At 37.8% G+C, this 27196-nt stretch overlaps 1 protein-coding gene across 13 annotated transcripts in view; it reads right to left on the reverse strand.

The window, feature by feature from the left end:
• The window catches only part of col25a1 (collagen type XXV alpha 1 chain), a 200886-nt gene that overhangs the window by 77054 nt on the left and 96636 nt on the right, over nt 1-27196 (reverse strand). For all 13 annotated transcript variants that reach the window (XM_028038393.1, XM_028038392.1, XM_028038389.1 and 10 more), the window contains exons 3-4: nt 19431-19475; nt 13177-13184 (exon numbers count right to left, since the gene is read on the reverse strand). In XM_028038393.1, the coding sequence (XP_027894194.1) occupies nt 13177-13184; nt 19431-19475 (53 nt within the window). The remainder of the gene's footprint in view (nt 1-13176; nt 13185-19430; nt 19476-27196) is intronic.

Raw genomic sequence — 27196 nt, forward strand, 5'->3', positions numbered from 1 at the left:
GTATTAGTACTAGCTTTAGAAATGTTAGGCTTTTTCAGAGGTGGGGTGATATATGGGGACTGACACTAACCCTTTCATGCATAGTGGTCACTACAGTGGACAGCTATCTAAAAGCCATTTTCTTGTGCTTCCTGTGGATTTTTATGTTATAAATGCACACAGACCACTGAAGTGGACACTAATGCATCATAAAATATACCATCAACTACTGGACATCAGCTGCAAATGCAAGAAATTATTTTTGTTAAATACAATATGGCCGACAGACAAAAAAGCATGAGAACCGACCCGGTCCTCCTTCTACTGTAGACGACTCTTGCAAGTAAAAAAAATATTGTGACATCAGATAACCCCTAAGGAACAATACTACTGATGTATTTTTCAAATAACAACTTTGTATTTGGAGAAAATTACAATTGATCACATAAAAAAAAGAAAATAAAAAAAATATATTTTTACAAAAATATGTTCCTACCTTTTTTTATGCCTTAAGAAAAAATGTTTAAAAAATGGAAAAAAAATTCTGACACAAAGGATCATAATTCATGCATGAAAGGGCTAAGCCAGATCTTTGGGTTAATAAGGACGCATTATATCGTCATAAGATGTTTGATGTTAACATGTCAAGCATCTTAACATCCTTAAGATGTTTGAAAGAATTTTTCAAACATTCATGAAAGAGTCAAAGAAACCCTCCAAGTATGTTTTTGATGAGAGAATAACAGCACAGCATGATATAAAGTAAAAAGGTTTGTACAATACCCCCTTTTAATATTACTTTGCAGTTAAATTACTTATGATTTTTTTCTGTTAGTGCCCCTGCATTTTTAAATTTCACACAATATCCAGCCTCAAAGCCTGTTTTACAAAGCTGATGAATAGCTTCTATAAGCAGAAGAAATCTCTAGTCAGGCATGCTTGTCAACCTACAAACAACACAATTTTAGCTTCATTGTAACAATGACAGATATTCTCCCCAAAAATCTAGGGAATGAAATACAAAGGAAAATAAAATTTAAAAAAATGTCTCATGGGGTGAAAGTATTTGATAATAAACCAACATGCAACGATTTGGGTTCCCACAGAATGATTGTGTCTGTGTCTTATGTAGTCGAATCAGTTAATCAATTATCACACTCGTGATTCCAGATTGTTAGTGTATGATACACACATTTCTTCTGTTCCAACCTTTCAGCAACGATAGACAAGAGCACAAATATATGAGAGGACATATATGGGACAGGATTGTAGATCTGCACCAAGTTAGAATGGGCTCCGAGACCATCAGCAAGAAACTTAGTGACAACGGTGCTCCATCTGGAGCCTCTTGCAAGATATTGCCCAATAAGGTTGAGGGTGATCATAAGAATAGGAAGCATGAAATGTAAAGTAACAACCCATCTCAGAGAACATCTTAATGCATGACAAGGATGAAATTCTGTCCTTTCAGTCAGTTGAGATTGTCCAGGAACACAATTAAAAGTTGAACACTGGATTAGAGTTTCAGACCCCTGAACTAAATGTGATTCAAAACAGGTTTAGGGACAGTATTGTTCTCAGATGAGATCAAAATTAAGTTCTCTTTGATCAACCCAAAATGCTGGAAAGGAAAATATCACCCAAAGAACATCAACAGCTAAACATGGAGAGGGAGCACTATGCTTTTAGACTGGTTTTCTATTAAGGTACAAGGTGTACGCAGAAGCAAAGGGTGAACTGATTTCCCATCGAACAGACCACCATGTACAGTAAAACCCTGGACAAGAAAACTTTGACCTAAACCAGAACACAGAAGATGGCTTCTGGATCATCATCCACGATCAAAAATCAGACAACCTGCCAAGGTAACAAAGGAGCAGAGTAATAAAGAATCACTGGCTTAGCCTGTGTCTACATTGTAATCCTTTAGATAAACCAGTTGGAGGGAGCAGAAGCTTCTGGTTGCTCAAGGGCAGCCAAGAAATCTAGAGGATAAGTTTCTGTGCAGAAGAACAAATCAAAATCAAAAATAGGTGCATATGTGGTGAAGAGCTACAGAAAATGCTGCAGTGTACTGCTTTTCATTGAAGGTTTTTCCATTAAGCCATGTTTTCCCTGCGCATCAATACTTGCATCCGCATGAAATAAAATTCTGCTTTCTACTGCTGTAGAGCTGAAGTGGAACTTTTGTTGTAGAAATATTTGAAAGCCCTCTTTTGTAATGGTAAGAAATTTAAAATGCCAAATTTTGTTCAGGCGAGTGAGCGCTGCTAATTATTTGTGATGTTTTTTTGGAGAGAACGTTGATTAGAGTCAAACCAAAACCCACCCATAGCTTTTACTGTCAGATGCTTAGTTCTCCAAAATAGCAACCACAAAGTCATTGAGTGGCTGTTTAAAGGTATTTAAAGCAATGATGGAAAATGTCATGAAATTTCTGTTTCTCCAATAAGTTGTTTTTTTTATTTGCTCTGTTTCTCGTATTTCTCATTTCCAACATATTTGTATTTAGCAACATCGGTGTTGTTGGAGTGTAATTTCAGAAACCACTCATACCAAATTACAAGTTACAAAACAACCCATTTCAGTCAGTGCAAATCAAAATTGTCTCACATTCCTCTCCTACTGTAGTGTACTGCAAACATAATGGATGAAAGCTCAACAGGAGGCGAGGGGCTGGCTCTTATCCACATCTGTAGCTGTTGTTGACATGAGCAAAGTAATTTCTCTCGGGTTTGGCTGAGAGCTGCTTGTACATTTTTTTGTGAGGCAATCCACATAATATACAACAAGATACAAAATGTCAGTAACAAGGGGATCAGCATGTAACCTCTGTCTGGGTGCAGTCGTCTTAGTTTTCATCATAGTGACCAGTTAAACATTTCGGGGTCCAGAACAGCAGTCCATCAAACCGGGCTCACATCCTCTGTGTAGAAGCTGGGCCAACTGGGCAGGCTGCCGTTGCTGAAGCCCAAACTGCTGGCCACATGGATCCAATCATCTCACCCTGAGGCACTGGCATCTCTAAAGGCTCCATCCAAAAAAAACTACCGCTTTTAGAACCTTTACAGCTCTCTCCCACACGACTACACAATATCAATAAATATACCCGTACACTGGAAGTTAAGCTGAGTAATCCTTCACGCACTGAGTGTTGACAAGAAACAAATAAATAGAGAGGGGGCAGGTGAGGAGTGCAGATCATCCTTAAGAGGAAGGAGGGACAAAGCAAAGATCTGGAAGAGGTGAGCTATGATTGAGATAATTTATGCAGTTGAGAGGTACATTGTTTTTGTCATACAGTGAATTGAAAAGATGGGCTTAGATTTTACAAGAGTCTGGAGAATTACTTAACTTGGCAGTGTTTTCATAAATATGCTGTTACATCTTTTCTGAAAGAAGCTTATAAACTATGGAATGCCTTATATTGTTGTTGTAGTTTTAGATTCACAGCTGAAAGCTCAATTGTTTTCCTCATCAAGCAGAAAGGCAATATTCACACAAAATGGCCATATCTAAGGGAGTAGGCCAGTGCTGTCACATGGCATAGAAATGTATTTAACTTCAGGAGGTGAATGATGTGGAGGGGCACAGTAAGTCTCTCAACTTAAGTTTAAAACAGCAGCTTTTTTAAAGGAAAAAAGCTGCTGTTTTAAGCTGCACTGGCTCCTTTCCTGCCATGTATGCACAAAATGAGTGTATTATTTTTCCATGATCTTTCTGTCCAGTGTAGAATTACCCAATCCAGTCTTTTTGCAGCTTCCATGTTTCATAAAATCGAAAGTGATCAACATGCAAATTGTTGCCGTTTGTTTTGTTTTTTAACAATGTAAAAAATCTACAAAGCTAAAACTGTAAAAGTGAAGAATAATCCAGTTCAGGATGAGACTGATCTTCAACTGTTGTAAGATAAGAAAAAGTGTTTTTATAGCTAGGTGTCAATCCCTCAACATTAATTTAACTTACCTTGGCAAGTTATGCAACAATCTAGAGGCATTGGGTGAAAGTCACAAACTTCATCCCCATACCGACAACAGAAGGTACACCCACACAAAAAAGAAAAGAACAGAAGATGCAGCCCTTAGCTATGGTGCATTACAGACTAAAGCTAAAATCAGAAAACCAGATCTGTCAATCATAAGTTAAGCTATAAAATCAGCCAGTTCTGGAAACCTCCCAAACAACTTGTGCATCTCTACTTGACACGCGAATGATCCAAAGAATTCAAAGAAAAGTACACAACCTCGTGACCCACTGTACGAGTTCACCACTGATTGTGTTGCTCTGAACCTCCTCTGTTGTTTAACCTGATGCCAGGATCCTCCTCTGTTTTTGCACCTGAATGGTTGCATAATTTCAACACACACAGTGCGAAACCTTGGCACATTTCTTTAAGCTCCATGATTACTTCAACATATGAGCTGGGAAAAGTCATTCCAACACACACATCTAAGCAAAGACACGTAAACTTGCAACAGACTGAAAGATATCCTCATATCTTTAAGTAGACCTCCATCTGTTAGTTCTGCATGGGAACTCTCGGTCATATTAGTGTGGGCCCTGGGGGAACTTTTCTCTTCAAGGCAGGAAACTAATGGAGGACAGGGATGTGAGTAATCAGAGCAGAATGGGCAGGAGGGGACGACCACAAGTGGCTGGTGCTCGTCGCGGGAATCTGGACGCAGAGGTTAGGCAGGGATAAGAAAACCACACTGGAAAACTGTCTTGGGAATGGCATCTGGTTCCCATATTCACAGTGTATCACAATTAGCCGGCATAAAATATCTTTAATGTGTGTGTGTGTTTGTGAGCATGTCTGTGTGTCTGTCTGTTGTTATGTGTTGGATGTCCCTGTGGGAGAGGGGACAATGTGAACTAAGCAAAATGAAACCGATAGCGCAACCGATTATACGTGTGCGTGTCTAGTGTGAGTGAATGTCAGAACGTAAATCAAGCCTGCGTGGTTTTTCTGTTGGGAAGTGTCACTTCTCCCCTCAAAAGGGGAGGCATTTAAACACGCTATAAACAGAAAAAGTTCAAATTGTTCCCGTGTCATACGCGAGCGAATGTCTGACCCAGAAAGCTCTTGTTGTGGAAATTAAATTCAGAAGAATGTACAATGTTCCAGGTGGAAAAGTGCTTTACTCCTGCCCGGGTCTTCTCTTCATTCTATTAAAACACCACACTCAATGCTCTACATTTCTCATCATTAGATGTAGTGAGCTGGAGGAAAGTTTATGTAAATTCAAAAAATGTGAAACTTTTTTTTTTTTTACAATGAGCATAAAATTTAAACTGTGTAAGTTCTCCTGTGAGTATTTAGCCTGCTCAGCAAAAGTATCCTGCTGATTGCCTCACATCCCAGTGAGTGAACCACTACCCTGAGCATCATTTGCTGAAAACAGCTACAGCTGATGGGCACTGACTGAGCAGGCAAGTCATAGCTAAAAAGGTCAAGCTATTAATGTGGTCACACTGAGTGCAAGCCAGCTTCCTCGGGCACCGCTGCCCTTACAAGCCCAGATACATGCTGTCACGTCAGATAGATTCACTCTCAGCTTTGAGCAGGGTCTCCTCTGTGTCTTCCTGGTCTTCTTTATTTAATGTTATGTACAACGGCTTGCAAAGCCATGGATTTTATTGCAATTTTAAAAGATGCACTAGTGCAAAGTGATACGTATTGCCTAAAAAAAGTGAGTTAATTAGCAAACAGCCACCCTGTGTGTAACTCAGGCTAAGTCTACATGGATTTGAACACCGGACATCTTTGTAAATAATTAGGAAAAACGTGCATACCAACAAGAGGATGCAACACCACAGAAAACACCATAGTAAGTATGCCGGGCAAATTGGTGGCAGTATAACAATGCCGAGGAACACAAAACATCCGGCGTGTGTAAAGAACTCGTGAAGTAAATGGCAAATTGTGAACATGTGGTTCTCTTTAAGAAGTTGGAGCTTAGACTTGAAGAAGAGGAGTAGTAGGTTCAGCTACAACAGCCACAGCAAAGCCAGAATTGGTCGCACCATAAACACAACACCGAACACCACCATGTTTGTCGTTAGTGAGTGGAAGGGGCTTGGGAGTTACAGAGAGAGATGGAGGTTTGATGTCATCATTTTGAAAAGTTTTTTACTCTGGGACCTGGTTTAAAAAATGATCGTTGTTTATAGATTAAAAAAAATAAATCATTTTGAAAACCATGAATCCTTTTCCAACTCAGTTTCCCAAATTATGCTTGTGAAAAAAAAGTCCAAAAAAAAAAAAAAGACAAGTGGAAAAAGTTCAAGAGGGAAAAAATACTTTTTCAGGGAACTGCATCTACACATGCTCTTTCTGTTTCAAGTTGTTAATGTGGCAAAAAACTAAAATCAACAAAACTTCTGAGTTTGCAGATGCTCCCTTGACTTTAGCTAGGTGTAGTATAGTGGCAGATGAGCAGAACTGATCAAAGTCCTGCTGGAAAGATGTTTTATTAACAGGTATGGAGCTGCGGTGAATATCAGATGAGGAATGAAGGGTTGAGGGTGCCTGGGCTCCTCTGCTTCACTGCCACACTTCCTCTAATCGCTGTATTGCAGATGCATAATTCATGTGTCGTGACAGATCATCCTCTAACTGCATCCCAGGAATCTCAGCTGATGAAGCAGGGAGGTGGAAACTACTTGTCAAATACAGATGCAGAAATATCCGGCTTTATTTACCTGACTGCGAACATGACTGAACTTTAGAGATGGCTTGTGTTGCATTGTAACTGAGAAGCCGGTGTAAATGGCACAAGTATTTATTGTTTTTTTTTCCATTCCGGCATCGTCGCAATTTCAAAAGTCTCTCCATTTTAATCAGATTTCAAGGTATATTAGTTTCTCGGTTCAATGTTCATTTGATGTGACATTTCAGTCTGTGCTTGGGAGAAAAAAAAAGAAAAAAGAAGAGAAAACATGTCAGTGTAAGCGAGTAGTTGAGTGCAGTCTCTCGGGCAGTGTTTTATGCCTGATTGGTGCTAAATGGTGTGCACATTCAGCGGTGAGGTTTATTTTTTCACATGAACCATTCTCATATTCCCAGAAAGATGAGAAAAGGACCCTGATAACTGCACCTCAAATATGTCATTGTTTATACTTAATTATGTGAACACTTTCACTAAGATCAGAAGCATCTGGCCTTACAAAGGCTCAAGTTTAACTAATACAGCAATATTTTATTGTACTTTCCCTGTAAACTCAGACTTTCCAAGTTTCTAGTTGGAAAAATAAGAACAATGCTCCCTTAAGTCGGAATTCCAATTGGGAAAGTTGGCGCTTGAGTGTTGCACTATGGGTGCCTCACATAGAGACAATACAAGTTATCTGTAGAAACTATTTTCAAGTACATTTTCCAGTCAAACCAATAGCATATTACAACTTGAAGTACTGTACTGTTTTAGGGTCCATTAGTTGTTGCTCGGTTATCTAGGATTTGAATCTGTAGAGCAGGAATGAAACCTGTGGTGGTAACAGCATGCTAATGTGCAAAGGTTTCATAGTAAAGGGTTGCCAAGAGAATGTGCTGCGAACCTAAAGCGCACGATGAAGGAGCAAGAGAGCAAAAGACAAAGGAAAAAAGCAGAGGAGCACCTGTTTGTCAGGTTGTAAGAGAGTAGCAGCAAATTATTTTCTCATCCTGTGTGAAACTGATTCAAAGAGCGACAATAGTTGGGGTCATTTTAGGTAAGAGAAATTAGCTCTTGATTCTGCTCCTTATCAGAGTCTCGAGTTGCTGTTAGCTCGCGTTTCCTCCCAAGGCTTTCTCCTAGCTGACCTTTGACATCCTACAGTTGATTGAGAACCCTGCAGCCGCAGCTCTAGCAAGTTCTGCCAACAAAGATCACATTTCTCAAGTTTTGACATCTCTGCACAGGCTCCTTGTTAATTTTAAAATACATTTCAGATTCCTATAATAACACACAAAGCCCTCACTGACCTAGCCTCGCAAAATTTAAAATTGCTTATTTTTCCTATCGACCCAAAAGAACATTTTTCCAAGAGTCGTTTTTGGTAAGCTTTTCAGAAAAGGAAAGTTTTTCAGTTCCTCTCCTCTTGAATGTTTCCTGGGTGCAGGACACTCGCTTCTTCCACATTTATAAGATTAAAAAATAGCTCTAAAACTGGCTAAAGTGTTTGCTGAGTATTTAAAATTTATATTATCTGGTATTGATCAATGAATTTTAAAGTGGTTTTTGTATATGGTTTTGAAAGCTTTTGTTATTTCTTGTTTTTGACTTTATATAAATTCCAAATGTCTCCTATTAGCAGTACTATTTAAAACCCAAAACATTTGTTTCACTTTTTGTTTTTCCTTTGTTTATTTGTTCTTAAATACTTTAGACTGTACTTCTATTTGAAAAATTAATCAGCAAAATTGTTTTAGTAGTAGACAAAAGATGTACAATTTATGTGACTGTGCTTTTAACCAATATCTGATTGTCTTCGAACCAGAGAAGTTGAACAGTTATGAAGCAAAGCATCAGCCAACAACTAACCTATGCTGCAAAACTGACAGAGGTCCTCAAACTGTGGGAATAAAATGGAAATCAAAACAAAAGCAAATTACTTCTCCATGTGTAACTGGAAACTTAAGCTTCTAAAGAGGTTCAGTCCTACTGAAGTTAACAACCGTGCATTCTTGTCCATTTATCAGTTTCAAAGAACAACAATTAGGTCATGCAGATCCGTGATGACGTCTTCCACAGCGGCTGGTTTGTTTGGAGGGACCAGAGGACTGTGTACAATTTTCGTAGTGCTCCTGAGTCAAAGTTGGAGCTGTTGAATATTTATAGCAATGTGTCCCCTGCAATCCCCGGGTGGGCATGCGAAATGAGAAACCACATGCGATCACGCACAATGCTGTCGCTTAGATTTGGTTATCGCTGGGTAAGCCACTGTCAGAGTTCAGGCTTACTTGAAAACCGCCTCTAAAAATACATAACCATGACACCCTGGTGATTTTGTCTGTACATGCTAAATTTAGCTTAGTGGACTATCACAGGAAAGTAAGAATTGAACAATTCAATGTTTTTCGTAGCAAATAATGATAATAAAAAAAATCATTCTAAATGTCAGAAGGCGCCCAAGAAATCAACATAATGCAAATACATCAAAACAAACTAATCCATAAATTGAGTTTTATGGAATTAGACAGAATAAGCATTTTGTCTTATTGCATCAGTGACAACAAAGCATAGAAGATAATATAATAAGATAATATCTTGAATGTGTCATTATTTAGAAAGCAAACCTGATGGCTATGAGTTCCAATTAATAGTAGCATTGATGGCCTATAAGAATATTTCTTGTTACTGATATTGAATAAGAAGCAATTCACAATGAGCCTAGAGTTCCAGAACATTATGACCTTATTGTATCATAACATGCTGATGCCTTTGGACATATACAGCATGTTCTTTTGTGCTCCAGGTGCTTTTTAATGGTTTCTGACATAATATTGTATTTTGAGGAGGAATGGGATGGTGCATCAACCCAAAAATTTAGTGTAGATTCTGTCTGTTCAGTATTCACAGATTTTTCTGTGGAACAAAACTCATATTTATCTGCAAAAAATCCACTAATTCTCAGTGTTTTTTGAAGAACATATTTACTATATTAAATAGAAAATGCAGCTTGGAAAGCTGGAAACACTGACAGCAATGTTAGTTGACATGTTATTAGATGATGTCTGAAAACAAGCCAATCTAGGAGTGTCATTTATTTTCCTTGGCACTGATTGGCTGTGCCCCCCGGAGCAGAAAAAAGGAAAACTAGATGTTTGCTTCTGCAGTAGCCCCCAAATGGTTCCCACCATGCATTGAAATGCATATTAAGTTATATTTGGTGTTTGAACTCTTAAAATAGACAGTTACAAGCTCTTTCAGAGGGGGCCTCAAGTACTTGTGGATTTTAGAAAGTTGGTTCCTGAGCTCGGAATACTGAAGGTCCATCATCGTGTTGGTCTATCTTTCAAACAAATGGTGCTATGAATCTTCAGGTAACTCCAAAGGGGATGAATGATTAACAGTACTGGGACATTCGTGGAAAAAAAATCTGAGTATGTATTTAAAGGATTTTTCAGCTACACAGTGATCCCAAACCGACAGCCAAGAAAACTCCCAGCTGCTGTTTAGGCAAAAGTGATAAAGCTGCCAGAATGACCTCGTAAATCACTTGACTGGAATCTTCTTGAATTGAAAATCTGTAGCATAAACTGAAGATTGCATGGAAGAGGCTGCCAGAACCTTAAAGATCACACTTTAGCAACGTCTTTCCATAACAAAAACAACTTGAACTTATTAGTAAAAACCACTTTTCCAACTAAAAATGTAATCAGTTTCAGTAAGACCACTCAATAACCATTATACTTTGAATATAAAGAATACTTTGACATAGTTTTACGATGCATGTGGATTACTTGGGTTGCTACGAATATCTAACGTGAACTTTTTGTCAGTAGATCTATTTAATATATATTAGCTAAAAACATTCGCGTTCAATATTATTCAATTCAATGATTTTCTCAACTGCCCTGCGACAGACTGGCGACCTGTCCAGGGTGTACCCCGCCTCTCGCCCGGAACGTAGCTGGAGATGGGCACCAGCAACCCTCCCGACCCCATTAGGGACAAGGGTGAACCGAAAATGGATGGATGGATGGATGGATTTTCTCAACTTTATATATTTATTGCTATTTTTTGCTCTTCATTGAAAATATCAGAGAGCAACCAGCTGTTCACAACATAATCCTGCAAGGTACTCAAGTGGTTTAAATGTATAATCTCACACTACGAACACATTCTATTTGTTTTAATAAATCATCCTCTATGCATGGCGGTAAACTACTTGAATCACATGGTTCAGACCATTTTGGGACTTCTGTCCTACTTCGAGACATCTCACAGAATGATTTCATTTGTCAGCCATAAGGCCTGGCGAGAGAAGCTGAAAAGCAAGACCACCTGCACTTACTTATATCCCAGAGCCCCACGAGCGAGTGTCTGAGAAGGCTCAGAGGATTAACTTACAACTTTTACAGCTCAGTCGGCACACGCTATTATACCTATTCAGCCACACTTGCCTCTGGGCTATGTACAAAAAAAAAAAAGAAAGCAGCGGCACGCACACATATGTACACACGCGGTGCCCGCTTGACCTGGTTATAAAGCAAGCTGTCACAACCCTACTGCTTATGTGTGCATGTATGTGTTTTTCTTCATCTTTAGGGGAAACGCTGAAGTTTTCCATCTGTTCTGAGGAGTGAATCTGTGATCCGCAGCCTGCGTAATGAGGTGAGATAATCTCTGCAGGTTCTGGGAGCTGCCAGGGATGGATGATGGTAGCAGGAATGTTATAAAACAGACTGCCCAGATGACAGCAACAAGGGTCCCTATTAGAGGAAGGCAGTGATGAAGAAGTAAATTTGATTATGTACTATGATTATTCACTCCTGCCAGCTGGCCATCACATGTATTTGCGTTGCTACAAAAAAACCCTGGATTTTGTGTTTGCCCCTTTACTACATATGGCTCATCACCAGTAAGGTACAGAGTTAGAGTTAAAACTTTTAAATAAAATTTAAAAAATGCAGCATAATCTAACAACTTTTGTCTCCAACGGAAAAGCAAGATCTATCACTATTGCTTACATGATGTTTTCTACAACATTTATTTTGATGGGACTTATGAGAACGTAAATATGACTTAATTAGTTGGATAATCTCTGTGATTTGGTTCATAATGCAACAGACCTGAGCTTTATTTTGTTCAAAAAACAAAATAAAAAAAACAGTTATCAGAATTTTACCTGATTAACTAATCAATGAGGTTTCTTCAACTTCTGTGCCATACAACCAGGCAAAGCCTTGATTTTTGTGATTCTACAGACTTTTCACATAAGGACATTTTCCATCATTTCCCAAAACGTATTGTTTAAAGAAAACTCTACACCAAATAACAAGGAGAAGATAGAAAACAACAAGGACCATTGACTTGATAAATTACTTAATCAGTAGTATTCTCTAGGATGCCGCTGACTCAAGATATTAGCCTGTGTGTGGAAGAAAGGTGCTAAGAGGTTATGTAAGTGGATGTAAGGAAACATGTCAACAATGTTAAAGTTAAACAGGCAACAAAAGGGGCACAACAAACCAAATTCTCATAGAAAAAAAAAAATTAACACCAGAATTGTCCTGAGCCAATACTTGAACAATCTTCATCAAACGTTTAGCGTAAGCTACAATGCTGAAGCCTCCTGCTAGTCTACTGTCTAACTTTAGGTTAGATGCAACATCTGCAAGTTGTGCAGTTATATTTTGCCTGTCCATTTTTTAAACTGCAGCTTGCAAAATTGTAGGTTGTGCATATTTTTGTGGACCTAATGAGGTCTTCCCAAAAATCCAAGTCCTTTAAACTCTTACCTGCTCCAGCCTGTTTCACTTTAAATGCTCTGAAATCTGACTTAATACATTTTATATCTGTCCTGTCATTAAAAATGCTGTCAGCGGTGAGTTAGTTGAGCAGGGCAAAATCACAACACTTCTACTACTGGTTGGAAAAGTGTTTTACTGATTTCTCTTAGCTTCAACATGGCACTGATATTAAGAACTTAAATGTTTAATTGGACTGTTACACAGCAAATGAATCAGTGCTGGTGCCAAAACAAAAAAAATAATTCTGATATGACATTCCTAATAAAAGTAGTTACTTTTTAAAACACATCTGGACATCCCCAAATATAATTTCAATGTTTCTTCTGTAAAATGGCTTCTGTCACAGACAGACAGATGGATGGACAGACTGATCTGAGCATTGCTCAGGCATATATTTTGTCTCTTAGGAATATTCTGCATAGCATTTATGCTGGACTGTTTTGTACATTTTTGGCTTGTCGACATGTTGCCCGGCAACTTCACAAGGAAAACAAATGAATTCAAGGTGAATTAAGCACAAAAACAGGCGTGTGCTCATCCATCCTCTTCACAACCAAGCAAGAGACCTTGAAGAGTTTTGCTGTTTCTCTCCTTCACAGCGAGGAGTCACTGGATCATAGACATGGACCCTTTTCTCTTCTGGGGTCTTTGTTTTCAAGTGGTATGCATTTATCAATATTTTCTGGGTTTTTACCTTCACATCGATCTCTCAAGTGGAGAAACAAAGCAGGAATACTTACAGGAGGTCCTAAAGGAGAGAAAACAACAGTTAGTGTTATTTCAAACAGAATAAAACAATCACTAAAACATTAGACATTAAACTCTTCCTTCACTATGTCAAAGAAGAGAATAGTAACTTGAAGAGAAATTATTTCACAAAAAAATGCTTCCAAGTATGGAACTAAAACTTTGTTTTCCATTAAGTTGGGGAAAATGCCACCAGGCCTGGCAATCACATTTTAAATTTGTAAGTGGCTCTGATTTTATTACACAAGGGGTTGTGTGCTTGTTAAAAATCTCCAACGATTTTTGTGAGGTGACACTTTTTCCCCAATTACTGGAGCTCAAAGGACTCTGTGAGAGGAAAAATGCTGCACTCCCCAGAACCAAGCAAATATTGGGCTTTTATTAAAAAGGTTCCCAGCTGCTTCAGCCCTGAGAAAAAGGATTTTATTTCTTTACAATCTCTACGTCCCACCAACCCGCTCTTCTTCATGACTTGCCCAAATCGCTCTGACAGCTGGGGCCCATAAGGAGTCATGAGATTGAGGCTCAGTGGGCCGAGCTTCTACGGCGCTGTTTAATGGACGATTGAATTAAAGGGGACCACTTTGGTTTTAATACATCTGCTTCAATGTGTGTTTTCTGACACATTTGGCTGTGATCAAATGGTTTTTCACCAAGAGGTCTGGAATAAACTAACAAAACCAATGAGAAAATGTGATAAATGGGCATGATTTGGTTCAACGCAATAACAAATCTGTTGTTTGGGAAGTTACAATGATTAAATCTTGAGGATCTAATTTAAAACAGGTTTGAATAATTCATTATAAACACACAGCATTGTACTCAAAGCTGTATTTGTAATCAACAGCTTCGCATTCTTCCACTGACACCAGTCAGTCTCACTTGTTGGCCAACGATATTGGAAAAATAGATTTTATGGACCGTAGATTTGCCTACATTGAGGTAAAGGTTATCAAAGTTCAGGATAGCACAGAGGAAAGGAAGGAAGAAGAATGGAAAGAAGTATTGAAAATAGGTATAAAGGAAAGATGGGTAGAACAGAAGTAAGTAAGAGAAGCAGGCAGGACAGAGGAAAATTAGGTAGGAGTAAAGGCAAGTGGGAAGAAAAAAAGAAAAAAGTAGGAAGAAAGGAAGTAAGAAAGAAAAACAGGAAGAGAGAAATTTAGGTCAGAGTGAAGGCTTGTAGGGAGAAAGGAAGAAAAGGTTGGAAAGTAAAAAGGTATCAAAAGGAAAGTAAGCAGAAAAGTACGCATGAATACTATCTTGCAAAAGTACAGTAAACTATAAAATCACTATATTTCAGTGGGATTTTACAAAATAGATTAAATCAAAGTAATTATGAAATAAAAATAAAATCATTTGTAGTTTTATTTAATTATTTTAAAACAAACATCTGAAAAGTATGACATGTTTATGTTCCCGATCTATCAGGTTTGCACATCTTTTCAAAATAACACAAATCTAGCAAATGGTACATAATGGTACAAATGGTTTCATAAAACCAGTTATGAAAGGCATATTTTTTTTTTTTTTTATTTCGCTAGCCTAAAATTTGCAATAATAAACAATTCTGGACTCTGACTGGGTCACTCTAACCCATGAATACATTTTTGAGCCTTTCCTTTGTAGCTGTGGCTGGATGTTAACAGTCATCACCCTGCTGGAGGTCAACTGTTTAAATCCGACCAGTTAGAACCAAAAAATGTAATGGAGCTCAGTGAAACGTCGAACGCTTGGGATGCTGTTTCAAACTTCTCCACGGCTTTTTCTCTGCTCTGTCTGCTGTGTTCCTCAGTCTTCATAATGCTGTTTGTTCACTAATGTTGGCTAACAAAACACGTGAGGCCTTCACAGAACAGCTGGATTTACAGTGAGATTAAACTACACACAGGTGGGCTCTGTTTAGAAAACAAATTATTTCAGAAGGTAATGGACTGAAACTGATTTGTGGCGGGATGGGGAATCAAAGTAAAATGGGGCTGAAAATATATTTAAACCAAACATTTTAGGTTTCATTCCATAAAAAATTTAACTTCCACTTATTTTGAAATCCACCATAGTTCAAAGGCTTTTTATACTCTTGCAAGGAAGGAAGGAGACTGCAGTTTAAACACCAAATTAGAAAGTATTGGTGTTTTTCACAGCGTGAATTCTATTTTAATACATTTTGCAGCTATATTTTAATGAATGCACATTGACACCAGTGTTTTTAGTCATGGTTGTCAACATAAGTAATCCAAAATTTAAATATAATTTGTGATTTTATAGAGAATGTTGAAGGTTTTTGTTCCTATTGTCTAACAAACCACAGTGTGCTAAACTCAATTAGTGGGTTTGCTCATTTCCAATTGCTTTTGTCAAGAGGAAGCTATTCACTTTCTCCACATTTGCTCTGGTTAAAAAGCAAAATGAAAAAAAAAGTCTACACAATGCTGCTTTTAGAAGTATGATGGCATGACAGATGTCACCTGTGTTTCAGTCACATAATTTCTTTTTTGTATAAATCTCAAAGGATCAAGTATTGTGCTGCACATGACTTTTTAATATCCTTTTGGTGACATTAACAGTCCATTCTTGACCCGTTTGTTCCACTGTCAGACTCGCATGCTGAAACTTGTCAGTTCTAGGATCAGTTGCTCTTTTCATTGGTGCCGGTACCAAACTAACAAGTCTTGATTGTTCAGAGGGAAGGAAAATATTTAACCAAACCTTTCCAGCAATGACTACCTGTTAGAACATTTTGACACCATGGTGTTTCCTTGGGCAAAAACCTTATTCATCCCACTTTTCTTTTTTTTTCTTTTCCATATGTCTGCAGTAAGCAGCACAGAAATCCTAATGAAGTATTTCATTCATATTTAACACTGGAAAATATCGCCATGTCCGTTTTCCAATTTTTCGTCCTGTCACTTCCAGGAAGGCCTGAAAGCTTCCTTCTGCCTTTAGAAAGAATACTTCTAGTTAGAGTGAATCATGAAAAACATATGACTCGCTTTAGTGTAAAAACAGAGCTATGAGAACTTCTGGGATATTAGCAAATGGCTTATAGTGAAGAATTTGTTACATGTGTCCATCAGTAACTTTTTTATTATCAGAGAAACAAAAACTTTCTGCTTTTAGTCCTTTTTGAAATACAAGAAAACTGATCTGATATTGAAAATCACGGTTCAAATTGTTACATTTAGCTTCTCTTTTGAGGGATTCAAAGCGCAAGTACTCCAATTTTTAACCAAGGAAAATTTGACCAGAAGGAAATATTAACTTTTACACAACAGCAATCTGAAACTATAATTGAGCTGTAGTGTCCTGTGAAATATTAATACAACTTGAAAATTTCCAGATTCAAATGTATGTATTTTAATGGGATTTTACATGATTTTACATGACACAAAGTAGTATAGTACTGTGAAGTAGAAGGAAAAGCATGAACTGTTTAAAGATATGTTACAAATAAAAATCAGAAACATCTGTTCCCTTTATTCTGATACTAAAACAAATAACCCAGTACAACTTCTGAAATCATGTTTTTATTCAATCAAGTCTATAATCTTTCTGTGTCTGATATAATTTCTGCATAAATGGAGTAATTACGGCGAGTAAGAGTGAATAAACTGCTTCAATTAGATCAAGGAATACGGCAGACTGGTCAGCGAAAACACTGTGAATAAGTTTAAATTAAAATCTTAATATAAAATATGGCACAACTGCAAACCTGCTAATAAAGGATCAGAAAACGAGGTACTAAGGAGGTCAGTTTTGTGACATCTTTATGTGAATGGAAACACAACCCTGGGGAACGACTGAGTTTTTTGAAAACGTCCCTGAACAAGCTGCCAATGAGGCAGTAAAACAGAGAACCTGAAGAACTCCAGAATCACCTGACAGGACAACTCCAGAAATCTAACACTGCACATCAACGCCTCAGAGAAACATGGTGGTGGCAGCATCATCATAAGGGCATGTTCTTTTTTTGTTTGTTTTTAAGCAGAGAGCAGGAAGCTGTTCAGTTAATGGGAAGATGAATGAAGAGAATAACAGGACAATCCTGGCAGAAAACTTGTTAATGTCTGCAAAAAGGACTTAAAATGAATGTTACTCATTTAAGAAGTTTATTTATAAGAAGTTTGCAAACCATTGAACTTTTTCCATCCATCGCACCATAACAGTATTTGTTACTTTTGGTTGGTCCGGTCATTAAAATCCGACTAATTTACGCAGGAATTTGTGGTCAAACTGGACAAAGTTCATGTTCCTAGATGGCATCTACTAAACCTCAATATTTTGTCAACATACATCATCCAAAATTTAAATGCAATTTAGATTTTACACAGTCTATTGAAGCTTCTTGTTCCTATTGTCTACCGATCACTGTGTCCAAAACACAGTGATTGCTTATTTCCTTATTTCCAATTGACTTGTCAAGAGGAAACTATTCACATTTTCCACGTCCTCTGGTTTACAAGGGAAAAAAATGTCTCTATACAATGGTGCCTTTAGAAATTGATGTTTATTTGGAAGGTAGGTTGAGAATAAACAAAGGTGTTTGAGATTCACAGCTAGCTGTAGCGTTGACGTTTTTTTCTGTCATTTCATTTCCCAGTTTTCATCTCGTGGCTCTGACGTGGTGCTCTGGAACACTTTTTGCATTGCATGAACAGAAGAATTGGGAAAACCGAGCCTCGCCACACTAATTTACAAGATGTATAAAGTGACCTTGAAAAGGATCATAACTTTGTTAGAGTAAAATCAAAGTAAAGGAATTAATTCGATCTTTATTACTCAAACAGCAAACCTCAGTTGATTAGATTTCATTCCTCTCGACTTTAAACAGCTTTTTATTATTTACATGTTCCCTCAAAGACTGTTGGATTCCCAGCCTGTGAATCCAGACATGCTCCCTTTGCTTTACCCTGCCTGTATAATTCCTTTTTTTTACAAGGGCAATACTTTGGTTTCCAAGCCTTTTCGCTGTGCTCTGTTGCAGTGTACTCAAGTGTAGAAAGCCAGCACACTCCAGAGCCCATTATCACTTTTCTATCAGGTGAAGGGAGTGTGGATGCAGCTCTCTGCCAAGTGCATGTTCTTGCTGCAAATTCAATTTGTGCCAACACTCTTTGGCTGTGGAGGTGTCACTGTACAAAATCTCATTCCCCCTGGTATTCGAGGGCTCAGCTGGCCCAGGGTCCTCGATTCCGATCAGGAGTGAGTGTGTATATGAGCGAATGAAAGGGTAAGATTGGACATATTAATTACAAGAATGCACCCAATTTTTCCTTCCTAAGGTTTGATGTATCAGGGCATTCAATTACAAGTACAGTTACCTTAACCAGAAGTAAGTTGGAGAAGTAACGCAGGAGGTTACAATGATCTAATCCGTCTTTTACAGTGTTTCGGTAAAACAAAACAAAACAAATCCAGTCTTCTTTAGGGGTTTAAGTTTAGTGCGGTTTACAGCATTTCTTTGAGGTTTTGATTAGGCTATTCCAACACACTGATGCTTTTGGTTGTCACCTCTCCCTTTAGCATCCGGTTTGTACCAAGCTTCTCTTATAAATGGTCTAACGTTGACTCTTCTCAATAAATTGGTCGACAAAGAATGTAAAGGTGGATTTCCATAATGATACCCAGAAATTTTCTTCCCTGTAACTTAACTACAAGTAGTTTCCTATTGCTTTTGTGCATGTGCACTCAATGAGGAGCTGCTGCCACCATGTTTTGAGAAGGCATTCTCTGTTCGCTGCTGACAATAAGGCATGTGATTTGTGTGGTACTTCACTGCATTGTATCCCAGATATAATCTCAGAAAGCTTCCAGAATTTTAACTGGCTGGGTCAGAGTTAAGTTCCCCTCTCCACTGTCGCCACATGCTTTTACAGTATGAAGGATTGCTGCAAAGTTAATGCCATGATGCAATTGGGTGGGTTTTCTCAGCAAGAAAAACATTTGTTCAATTAGCCTAATAAACTAAACTCAAACACAGTGTGCTTTAACTAGGACTAGACTGGAATGTATGTAAATGTATGCCAATCTGTCCATGTTGACCATGCATTTATAAATTTGTTTTTTATAAAATTCAGCACAACAAACAAAAAACATTAGAATTGCTGGTTTATAAATAAATTTAAATAATATTTTTCTACTTTGTCATGATAGACATAAAACTAGAATTGAAGCAGGGTTTTTCTTATTTTCTCCAAGAGAGTATATAATGACAAAAATCCAAACAAAAATGTGTTATTGTACATACCAGGTTCTCCGTCACGGCCTCTCCTTCCTCTCTTTCCAGGAGGTCCTGGAACAAAAACAAACAAAATACATTTAGGTCTAAGACTTGATTGCCTTAAATATGTATGAGTTTGACATTCTTCAACTTTTCTCATAATCAAATTGCTCTCTGTGAGAATGAGAAGGCACCGCTAGAATTTGGCCATCAAATTAACTTTAACAGCCACATTTAGATATTTATACTGATGGATCATACAAAAGGGCAGCAAACTTCAAGGTCATCACTACGATTTATTTTCAAGAGGGATGCCATTGTTTTTCAAATTTTGTACATGAATCGTGTTTCTGTTTTTTTTTTTTGCCAGCTTTTATCCAGTTATTGATCGTAAACACATAGTTCCTCAAACCATTGGTAATCATCCACTCCAATGTACACTTTGGGTTCCCATGTTCGATTATATAATAATGTTTGACTTCACAGCTCTACATCAACTAGATTGTTCAAGATATGCTCATAGATAAATTTTGTGTTCATATCACTTTCCATGTAAACTTATTTCTGTGTTTACAAAACAAGTTTATATAACAGCAAAAAAAAAAAGAAAAACAGACCAAATAAAATGAGATGAAAAATGTGGCTCACTTTTTCCCTTACTTGCAGTCTACAAGTATTACTTGGGTGCAAAATGCGGGACTGTATTGAAACCTCCTTGTGCGATACTAAGCCCTGAATCTGATCCCACTGTTTGGCTCAGCTTCGACCTCAAGCTCTGCTCCTTTTGAGCGGCCTCCAAGATAATGTCAGGCGCTCCCAGTGAAGAGTCCGGGCTCAGTTCAATGCAACCACAGGTGGAGTTTGACTCCCACTTTACAACATGAGCCCCGTTTGCTTCCACAGGTTTGTTTTTTGAGGTTTTGTAAGAAACAGAAGGCGGTTTACTGCACTTGGCACTCACTTCATTTTAACTCACTTTGTAATGACACCTGACACCTCCGAAAGGAATATTTTGTACGACATTATGACATCCTTCTGATTTCTGTGGTATGACAGCTACTAAGAAAACATTTGCCATATGGTGCGTGCTGTTCCAGGCAAAACACCTTACGTTATTTGCAAATATCACCGTGGTTTATATTATTCTTCACTTTATTTTTCATTCTAATTTTAGACTTTAAGAAAAGCCAGTTAAAATTGCAGAGATATAAAGATAAAAAACCTTCGCTGAGACTTGTGTGTGCCAACAATAATATTCCGACTTCAGAAAGAAAAAAGATTTACTGTATGTTAGCAAAAGTAGTCAAAACAGGTTTTCGGATATATTTAAAAAACTGATCAAGGGCTCTGGCTGTAAATGAAATAAGACTTGGTGAAAAAGCATTTTGGCTTTAGTTTTCTCACAGATTCCCAAATGCTGTCACGGAACAATGGTTTTTGGAGAAAAAAATAAATAAAGTGCGGCTGGGAATTTTACGATGAGGGTCAGCAACTATGAACAATCTGTTCAGCACTTTTTTTTTTTCATTTGCCTGTCACTGAAATAAATCAAAGTAAATTTAATATTCTTTCAGATGTATGGTCAGACATACCAAAATGGATGCTGTGGTTTTGTGTGTTTCACATTGTGTTCCACATTTGGTGGCGTTTGCATTTTAGAAAGTGATGCAGCAGATAATATTTTCTCTCATGCCGAACCAGAAAGAGGAAAGTGTCAGTAGAGGTATGATGGTTTGGCTTCGTGTTTAGCTATGCTAGCAGGGTGGTGGACTGGAAAGCCTTGTCAATCAGTCTGCTTTGTGCCAGGTTAAAATCTCTCTACAACTATCAAATGAACTGTCCAGGAATTGTCTTCAGACAGTCGAGGTTGCTTGACAGTTTAATGGTTTAAGTGGTGGTCCAACATTTTCTGTGGCAACGTCTTGGGGTTGACAGTTTCCTGTTTAAGCAAAATACCGTAAGAACAAATGGTGTTCGTTTCTATCACGGGATTAATCATATCTGCTGATGCCTAAGCTTTTAATTTAACCAGAGAGGATTATTTCTTCATGCCGGTCAAAAACTTTTCAGCTAGCTCTGCAAGTTTTCCCAGTTCCAGGTGAAGCTTACTTCAAGTTAGCATGCTAACATGTTGCAGAGAACAAAGCAAGTCAATATTCAGATTCCCACTGAGATGGAGCATGTTAATAAACGTCCTTAATAATAAACGGCTTAAAGTGTTGTCCAATTTACAGGTGGTCTTTTCTTTCCACTGTATGGAAAGGGGTGAGGTGATGAATGTAGAAATAACAAGAACATATGGAGACAAGCTTGAGATGATAAAAGCCTAAATGGCCATTCGAAACACAGAGAATTGAAAAGCAACAGAATGATGCTATTTAAAAAATAAAATAAAATCTTGTACACCTTGTATCTATGCCACTATGAAATACAATGGCTGTAAAAACAAGGTTGGTCCAAATTGGTACTAGCAAGTTATGCCACAGAATGTGAATGCAACACCAAAGAGTTCAGTGTCATCATTCCTTAAATAATGACAATGAAAACTAAACACTGCTTCAAAACAGTTTAATTAATGCATGTTGTATTTGAAATGCTAGAGTAAAATGTAATTCTACTCTCTTTTTTAACCATGACTGCATCTTTGTCTATTATGCTAAATCACTGCATAAACTCAACAAACTGCTTAGATCACAGGTGTCAAACTCCAGTCCACAAGAGCCGCTGTCCTGCAGTTTTTAGATGTGCCACAGGTACAAAACGCTGGAATGAAATGGCTTAATTACCTCCTCCTTGTGTAGATCAGTTCTCCAGAGTCCTGCTAATGACCTAATTATTCTATTCAGGTGTGGTGCAGCAGAGGCACATCTAAAAGTTGCAGGACATCGGCCCTTGAGGACTGGAGTTTGAGACCCCTGACTTAGATAATGCACAGTCTCCTTTTCACACAACTGTGACAATATGACTCTTTTATGTCAAAGCTTCTCAGGGAGAAGCATCAAACCCTGAGGACAAAAAGAAGTGCATACTACAACCTCTTTGTCCCTTTCAAGAATCAGACAGCATTAAAGTTTTAAATCGCCCACTCTTTCCTAAACTCTACTAGAAGTAGTTTGAAAACCATTTCACACAAAGTATTTGGAAGCACTACAAAACATGCAGTTTAATCCATTGTTTTAAGATTTTCTGCAAATATTGTACATCACAACATTATTTTAAAGTTATGGATTGTTTGACGTGATAAACGTCCTGTTTATACTTCATGCAACTGAGACACAACTGGCTTTTAGCATTGCCCATCATCCATGAAGTATTGATTGGCCCTGAGAAGTGGCCCTCTTTTCGCTTCTCCTTTTCCTCCAAATCAATCAGTCTGAAGCAAGCCAGCACTGGGTGGAGCAATTTACACTACCAGCCATGTCTCAGAGCGCAACATACATAATCAGACTGCTTAAAACCCCTCTCTCACGATGTAACGGAGCCATTCTTCAGAATGAAAGTCAAACTTTTGCCAAAAACAGCAAACAGTGTACCAGTTCTAACCTCCAAGCAAATCAGGTTTAAGGAGAATTGGCTTCAGATCTCTCTGTGAGCACAGATCCACTTCTCTGCAGTATATAATCTGTTTCAGTTTTTATTACACAATGTTTTAGTCATCATACATTAACCCTAAAATTTATTACTTAACTGTGCCACAAGATGGGTTAATGATCAATGCAATCTAAAGAAAAAAAAAATCAGTTTTCTAAAACATGTCAGGATTTTCCAACAAAGCAAAACCAAATCTAAATCTCACTTCTTTAAAGGAAAAGGGTTTTGCTACAGTTTTTGCGATACAAATAAACATATTGACGTGAAGGACAGATTTGGAATATGTTCAGACAGATTTTATAAAGTCTTTATTGACATTTGCCTTTTTGCCCTTTCTACAACTGGGATCTTTGTGCCATGGTGTAGGAGTTTCAACATTTGGTTATATGATTAAGAGTGTCTTGCAATTCAAATTTGGATATTTCAGAGGTCCAAGTCAAATGAAGTGCAGAAGAATTTAACGTTTTGCACCCACTTAATGCTGTTAAGAGTTCAGGAAGGGTTCGAGCCTGTTCCCACAGTCAATGAGCGAGAAGTACAGTACACACTGGACATTTCACCAGTCTAATGGCCGAATCAATCAGTAAACGTATTTTAACAGCTAGTGCTTTTTCATGGATCCTTCCTTCCAAATACAAATGATTCCCAATTACAAATCAGGAATACTAAAAACAGATTTTTTTTTCATCTTATATTTTCTTGTATTATAAATCTTTAAGAGAAATTTGAATCAGCTAAAATTTGGCATTGGCAGGTCAAAGCTAAATCTAATTTAGACATCTTGATCTATGACCCAATCTGCGCCCACATCAGTGGATCTCTAAATATAGTATGCAGGCAGTTTGATGGTTTCTAATGTTTTATTTTTAGTGCCATGGCAAATTCTCAAACATACAACAAATGGGGCGTGCTGTGGTGGCGTAGGGGTTAGCGCGACCCATATTTGGAGGCCTTGAGTCCTCGACGCGGCCGTTACGGGTTCGACTCCCGGACCCGACGACATTTGCCGCATGTCTTTCCCCCTCTCCTTCCCCGTTTCCTGTCAGCCTACTGTCATATAAGGGACACTAGAGCCCACAAAAGACCCCCTGGAGGGGTAAAAAAAACATAAAACAAACATGTTTTGCAGCCATATGTTTCTTGCAAGCTAAGTAACTGGAGAGGAAATATGACTATCCTCAACAGGTCACGAAAGCCAGATATACTATGTGAGATTGTGATTTGTAAGAATGCATCTATATATATATATTTATGCGTAACAAATGAAAAGTGTTTCTCACAGTAGATTTAATTTATCTTTTTGCATGATATTTACAGTCCATTTATCATTGTTCCATTTATTTAACTGGGAATTCTTGAACGGCCGTCCAAATTTGTGGTGGAATATTTTAACCACTACTTCCTTTGGACTAAGGTCCAAAAGGACATTTAATCCCCAGTGGCAGGATGTATGTAAACGTAGGAAATGGGATTCCGCTTTAATACAATGCTTAATGCAACATTCTGTACAAATATTTGGCATAATATCACTTGGTTAATATACTTTTAAAAACAATGGCTTTGAACAAGCATAAAGCTGCTTTGCATCATTTGGCTTAGTTGAACTAAATCATGATATGTTCAGCTTTGATGGTCTCAAGTTGGCTCCAGCCACCCTCAGAACTTGAATCTCAGCGTTTCCTTGAAATGTTGAGAACATGTAAGAAGAAAAACCTCTGCTGATCAATGTCTTTTGAAGCATTCCTGGGACTTATGAAGAAGTAGTCAAAACAGACTTTAATATACCCCATTTAATACCGCAACAAGGATGGATGAGTTTATTAAACCTCACAACATTTGGGTATCCAGGTCAACGGAACTAAAACTGCACAAAAGCTGGCTTTCTTCTGCATTGTACAATCATTTGTTACTTTACAAGTACATTTTTGTGGAAACGTCTGGCAAAAAGGCACCCCTTCAATCCAGGATCATTATTCTTTGCATGACAACGAATAAATCAATACATGAAATGCTAATTCATGGGCCGCCGAGTCCGGTGTCAGAGGGAAACTATGGAAATTTAAAAATATTTTAAAATAAGTCTGGTCTGTGAAGGTCACTGCTTTTCTCATTCTCTACTGACAAATGTGAGCTGTTGTCATGAATAGAAACTGCAGACTCCAAAAACAAGCAAAGAATGCCTAACAAGCAGATTAATTATGTAATAAGTGCACTTTCTGGAAAAAGGACGATTAAAGCACCTGCGCACAGCATTATAAGCAAGTTCAATACAAGAACCCGACAGACAAGAGTGGTGACAATGTATTTGTCCGTGAGGTTATACAGACCCAGGATCCTGTCTGAACATATCCATCACTTTTTGACACGAACATCCAGTTCTTTCTTACGGAAGTCAGTCCAACCATATGAAAACCTGGACTGTGTCTCCATCACTTCCAGAACGTCCATGTGGTCATCAGTCATTGGTATTGTCGAAGGAAACGTTAAAAGTCCCATTAGTCTTGCGACCTACTGAACTGGATCCGGAAGAAGAGCACTTGTACTCTCACTGACCTGAACTTCTTGTGCTAATCCCTCAACTTCCTCAACCACTTTAGGAGAGACGACAAGCCAAAGGCACAACGAGTTTCCGCACAAAGAGAATAATAATAATAAAAAAACCTACATTTTATAAGAACAGTTACGCTTGCTTAAGACATTTGAGTTCAGCTTCTGGAAAACAAGACTTCATATTACTATAGCCTTATAGTAGATACAAAGCTATGCCATTGCAAGGCCTGGCAAAAAAAGACTGTACAAATTTCTCCAAGGATGATATTTGAAATTCTAAAAACGGTACAAATAACTGTGACATAAACACCTATTCAGTTTGAGTTTTTTGGAAACAGTGATGGTTGTAAACTCTTATGGCTACTGAGAGGAAGGACCTTTGTGCACCTAAGATACAGTAAGTGGTAGGGCAGGGAGATATTGTTCAGCAGCGATGTTATTCTAGTTAAAGTTCTTATATTTCTCACCACTAGCATCTTAGCATATACGCAGCTAGCTTTCCTGATGAGCTTTTTTAACAAATTCCTCTCAGCTGCAAATTAGCTGCTGCTAGTCTTCAGGAGCCTCCACTGCACTTCAAAAGCTCTCCGTCTCCTTGGCAGATAGTCTGCTCTGACCTTTCTTGTAAAGAGCATCAGTGCTGTGACTCCAGTCTAGTTTATTGTTTAGGAGAAATTTACCATCTCCAAGTCGGTTTCCTGACCGGTGAGTTCGTGCCCGAGGAAATCCACCATCAGCTCATTGGTTTAACCAAAAGAAAAACCGTTCTCCAAAAAAGGGGCTAAGTAAAAATGAACATAACTCTTTTTTTAATTTCAATATAAAGGTTCATATATGGGTAAGGAGATAGTGTCCAGCAGTGCACAATATCGCACAAAAAGAAACAAAGAAAAACATTGTTGCTTTACCTTTCACTTCACAATTGTGTGTTACTGAGTTTTTATCTGTTATATAAACTCCTAATAAAATTTTAAATAAAATGTACAGAGGTTTGTGGTGTAATGTGACAAAATGTGTGGATACTTTTGAAAGGCATTGCATAATGTATTTTAAAAGAGGAAACCCCTTGTTTTAATGGTAGAGCTGCTATGGCAAAAATGGCCAGAAATTCAAACACGTACGAGTTTTATGTAGTGCTAAGCTAATACTAAGTATGGAAACTCCTTTATCCTTTGCTGTAACAGACTGTAAAGATCTGTTTGGCAAAGTAATATAAACAGACATTTCAGGAAGAATTTGGATCTCTACTTTAATTTTCCCCAAGACCCACATTTGAATCCCAACCTGACCTAGAAAAACAATGTCCTGAAGGATATTTAACATCACTCTCCGATTCTGCGGCATAGGTCTTCATTATCCCTATTTTCAACTATACTTAACTCCGATGCAACAATTTCCTGAGTAAATATAATGATTACATCCATTTCCTAAATACGTATTTGCAATTATATTTAATTCCTTCCCCAGAAAAAGAGACCATTGTGTCTGATTTTTACATTTACTCATTTTCCCTTTTTTTATGCGCTAACATAAATTCTTTACGGTTCACACAGACACACATATATTTCGCTTAAATCAATATAATGCTGACAAACCACTACTTCCTGTCCAATCAAATTTATTCTCAGTTATAAACCTTCTATTATGAGCTG

Source organism: Xiphophorus couchianus, chromosome 14, assembly GCF_001444195.1.
Source record: "Xiphophorus couchianus chromosome 14, X_couchianus-1.0, whole genome shotgun sequence".
NCBI classification, from domain to species: domain Eukaryota; kingdom Metazoa; phylum Chordata; class Actinopteri; order Cyprinodontiformes; family Poeciliidae; genus Xiphophorus; species Xiphophorus couchianus.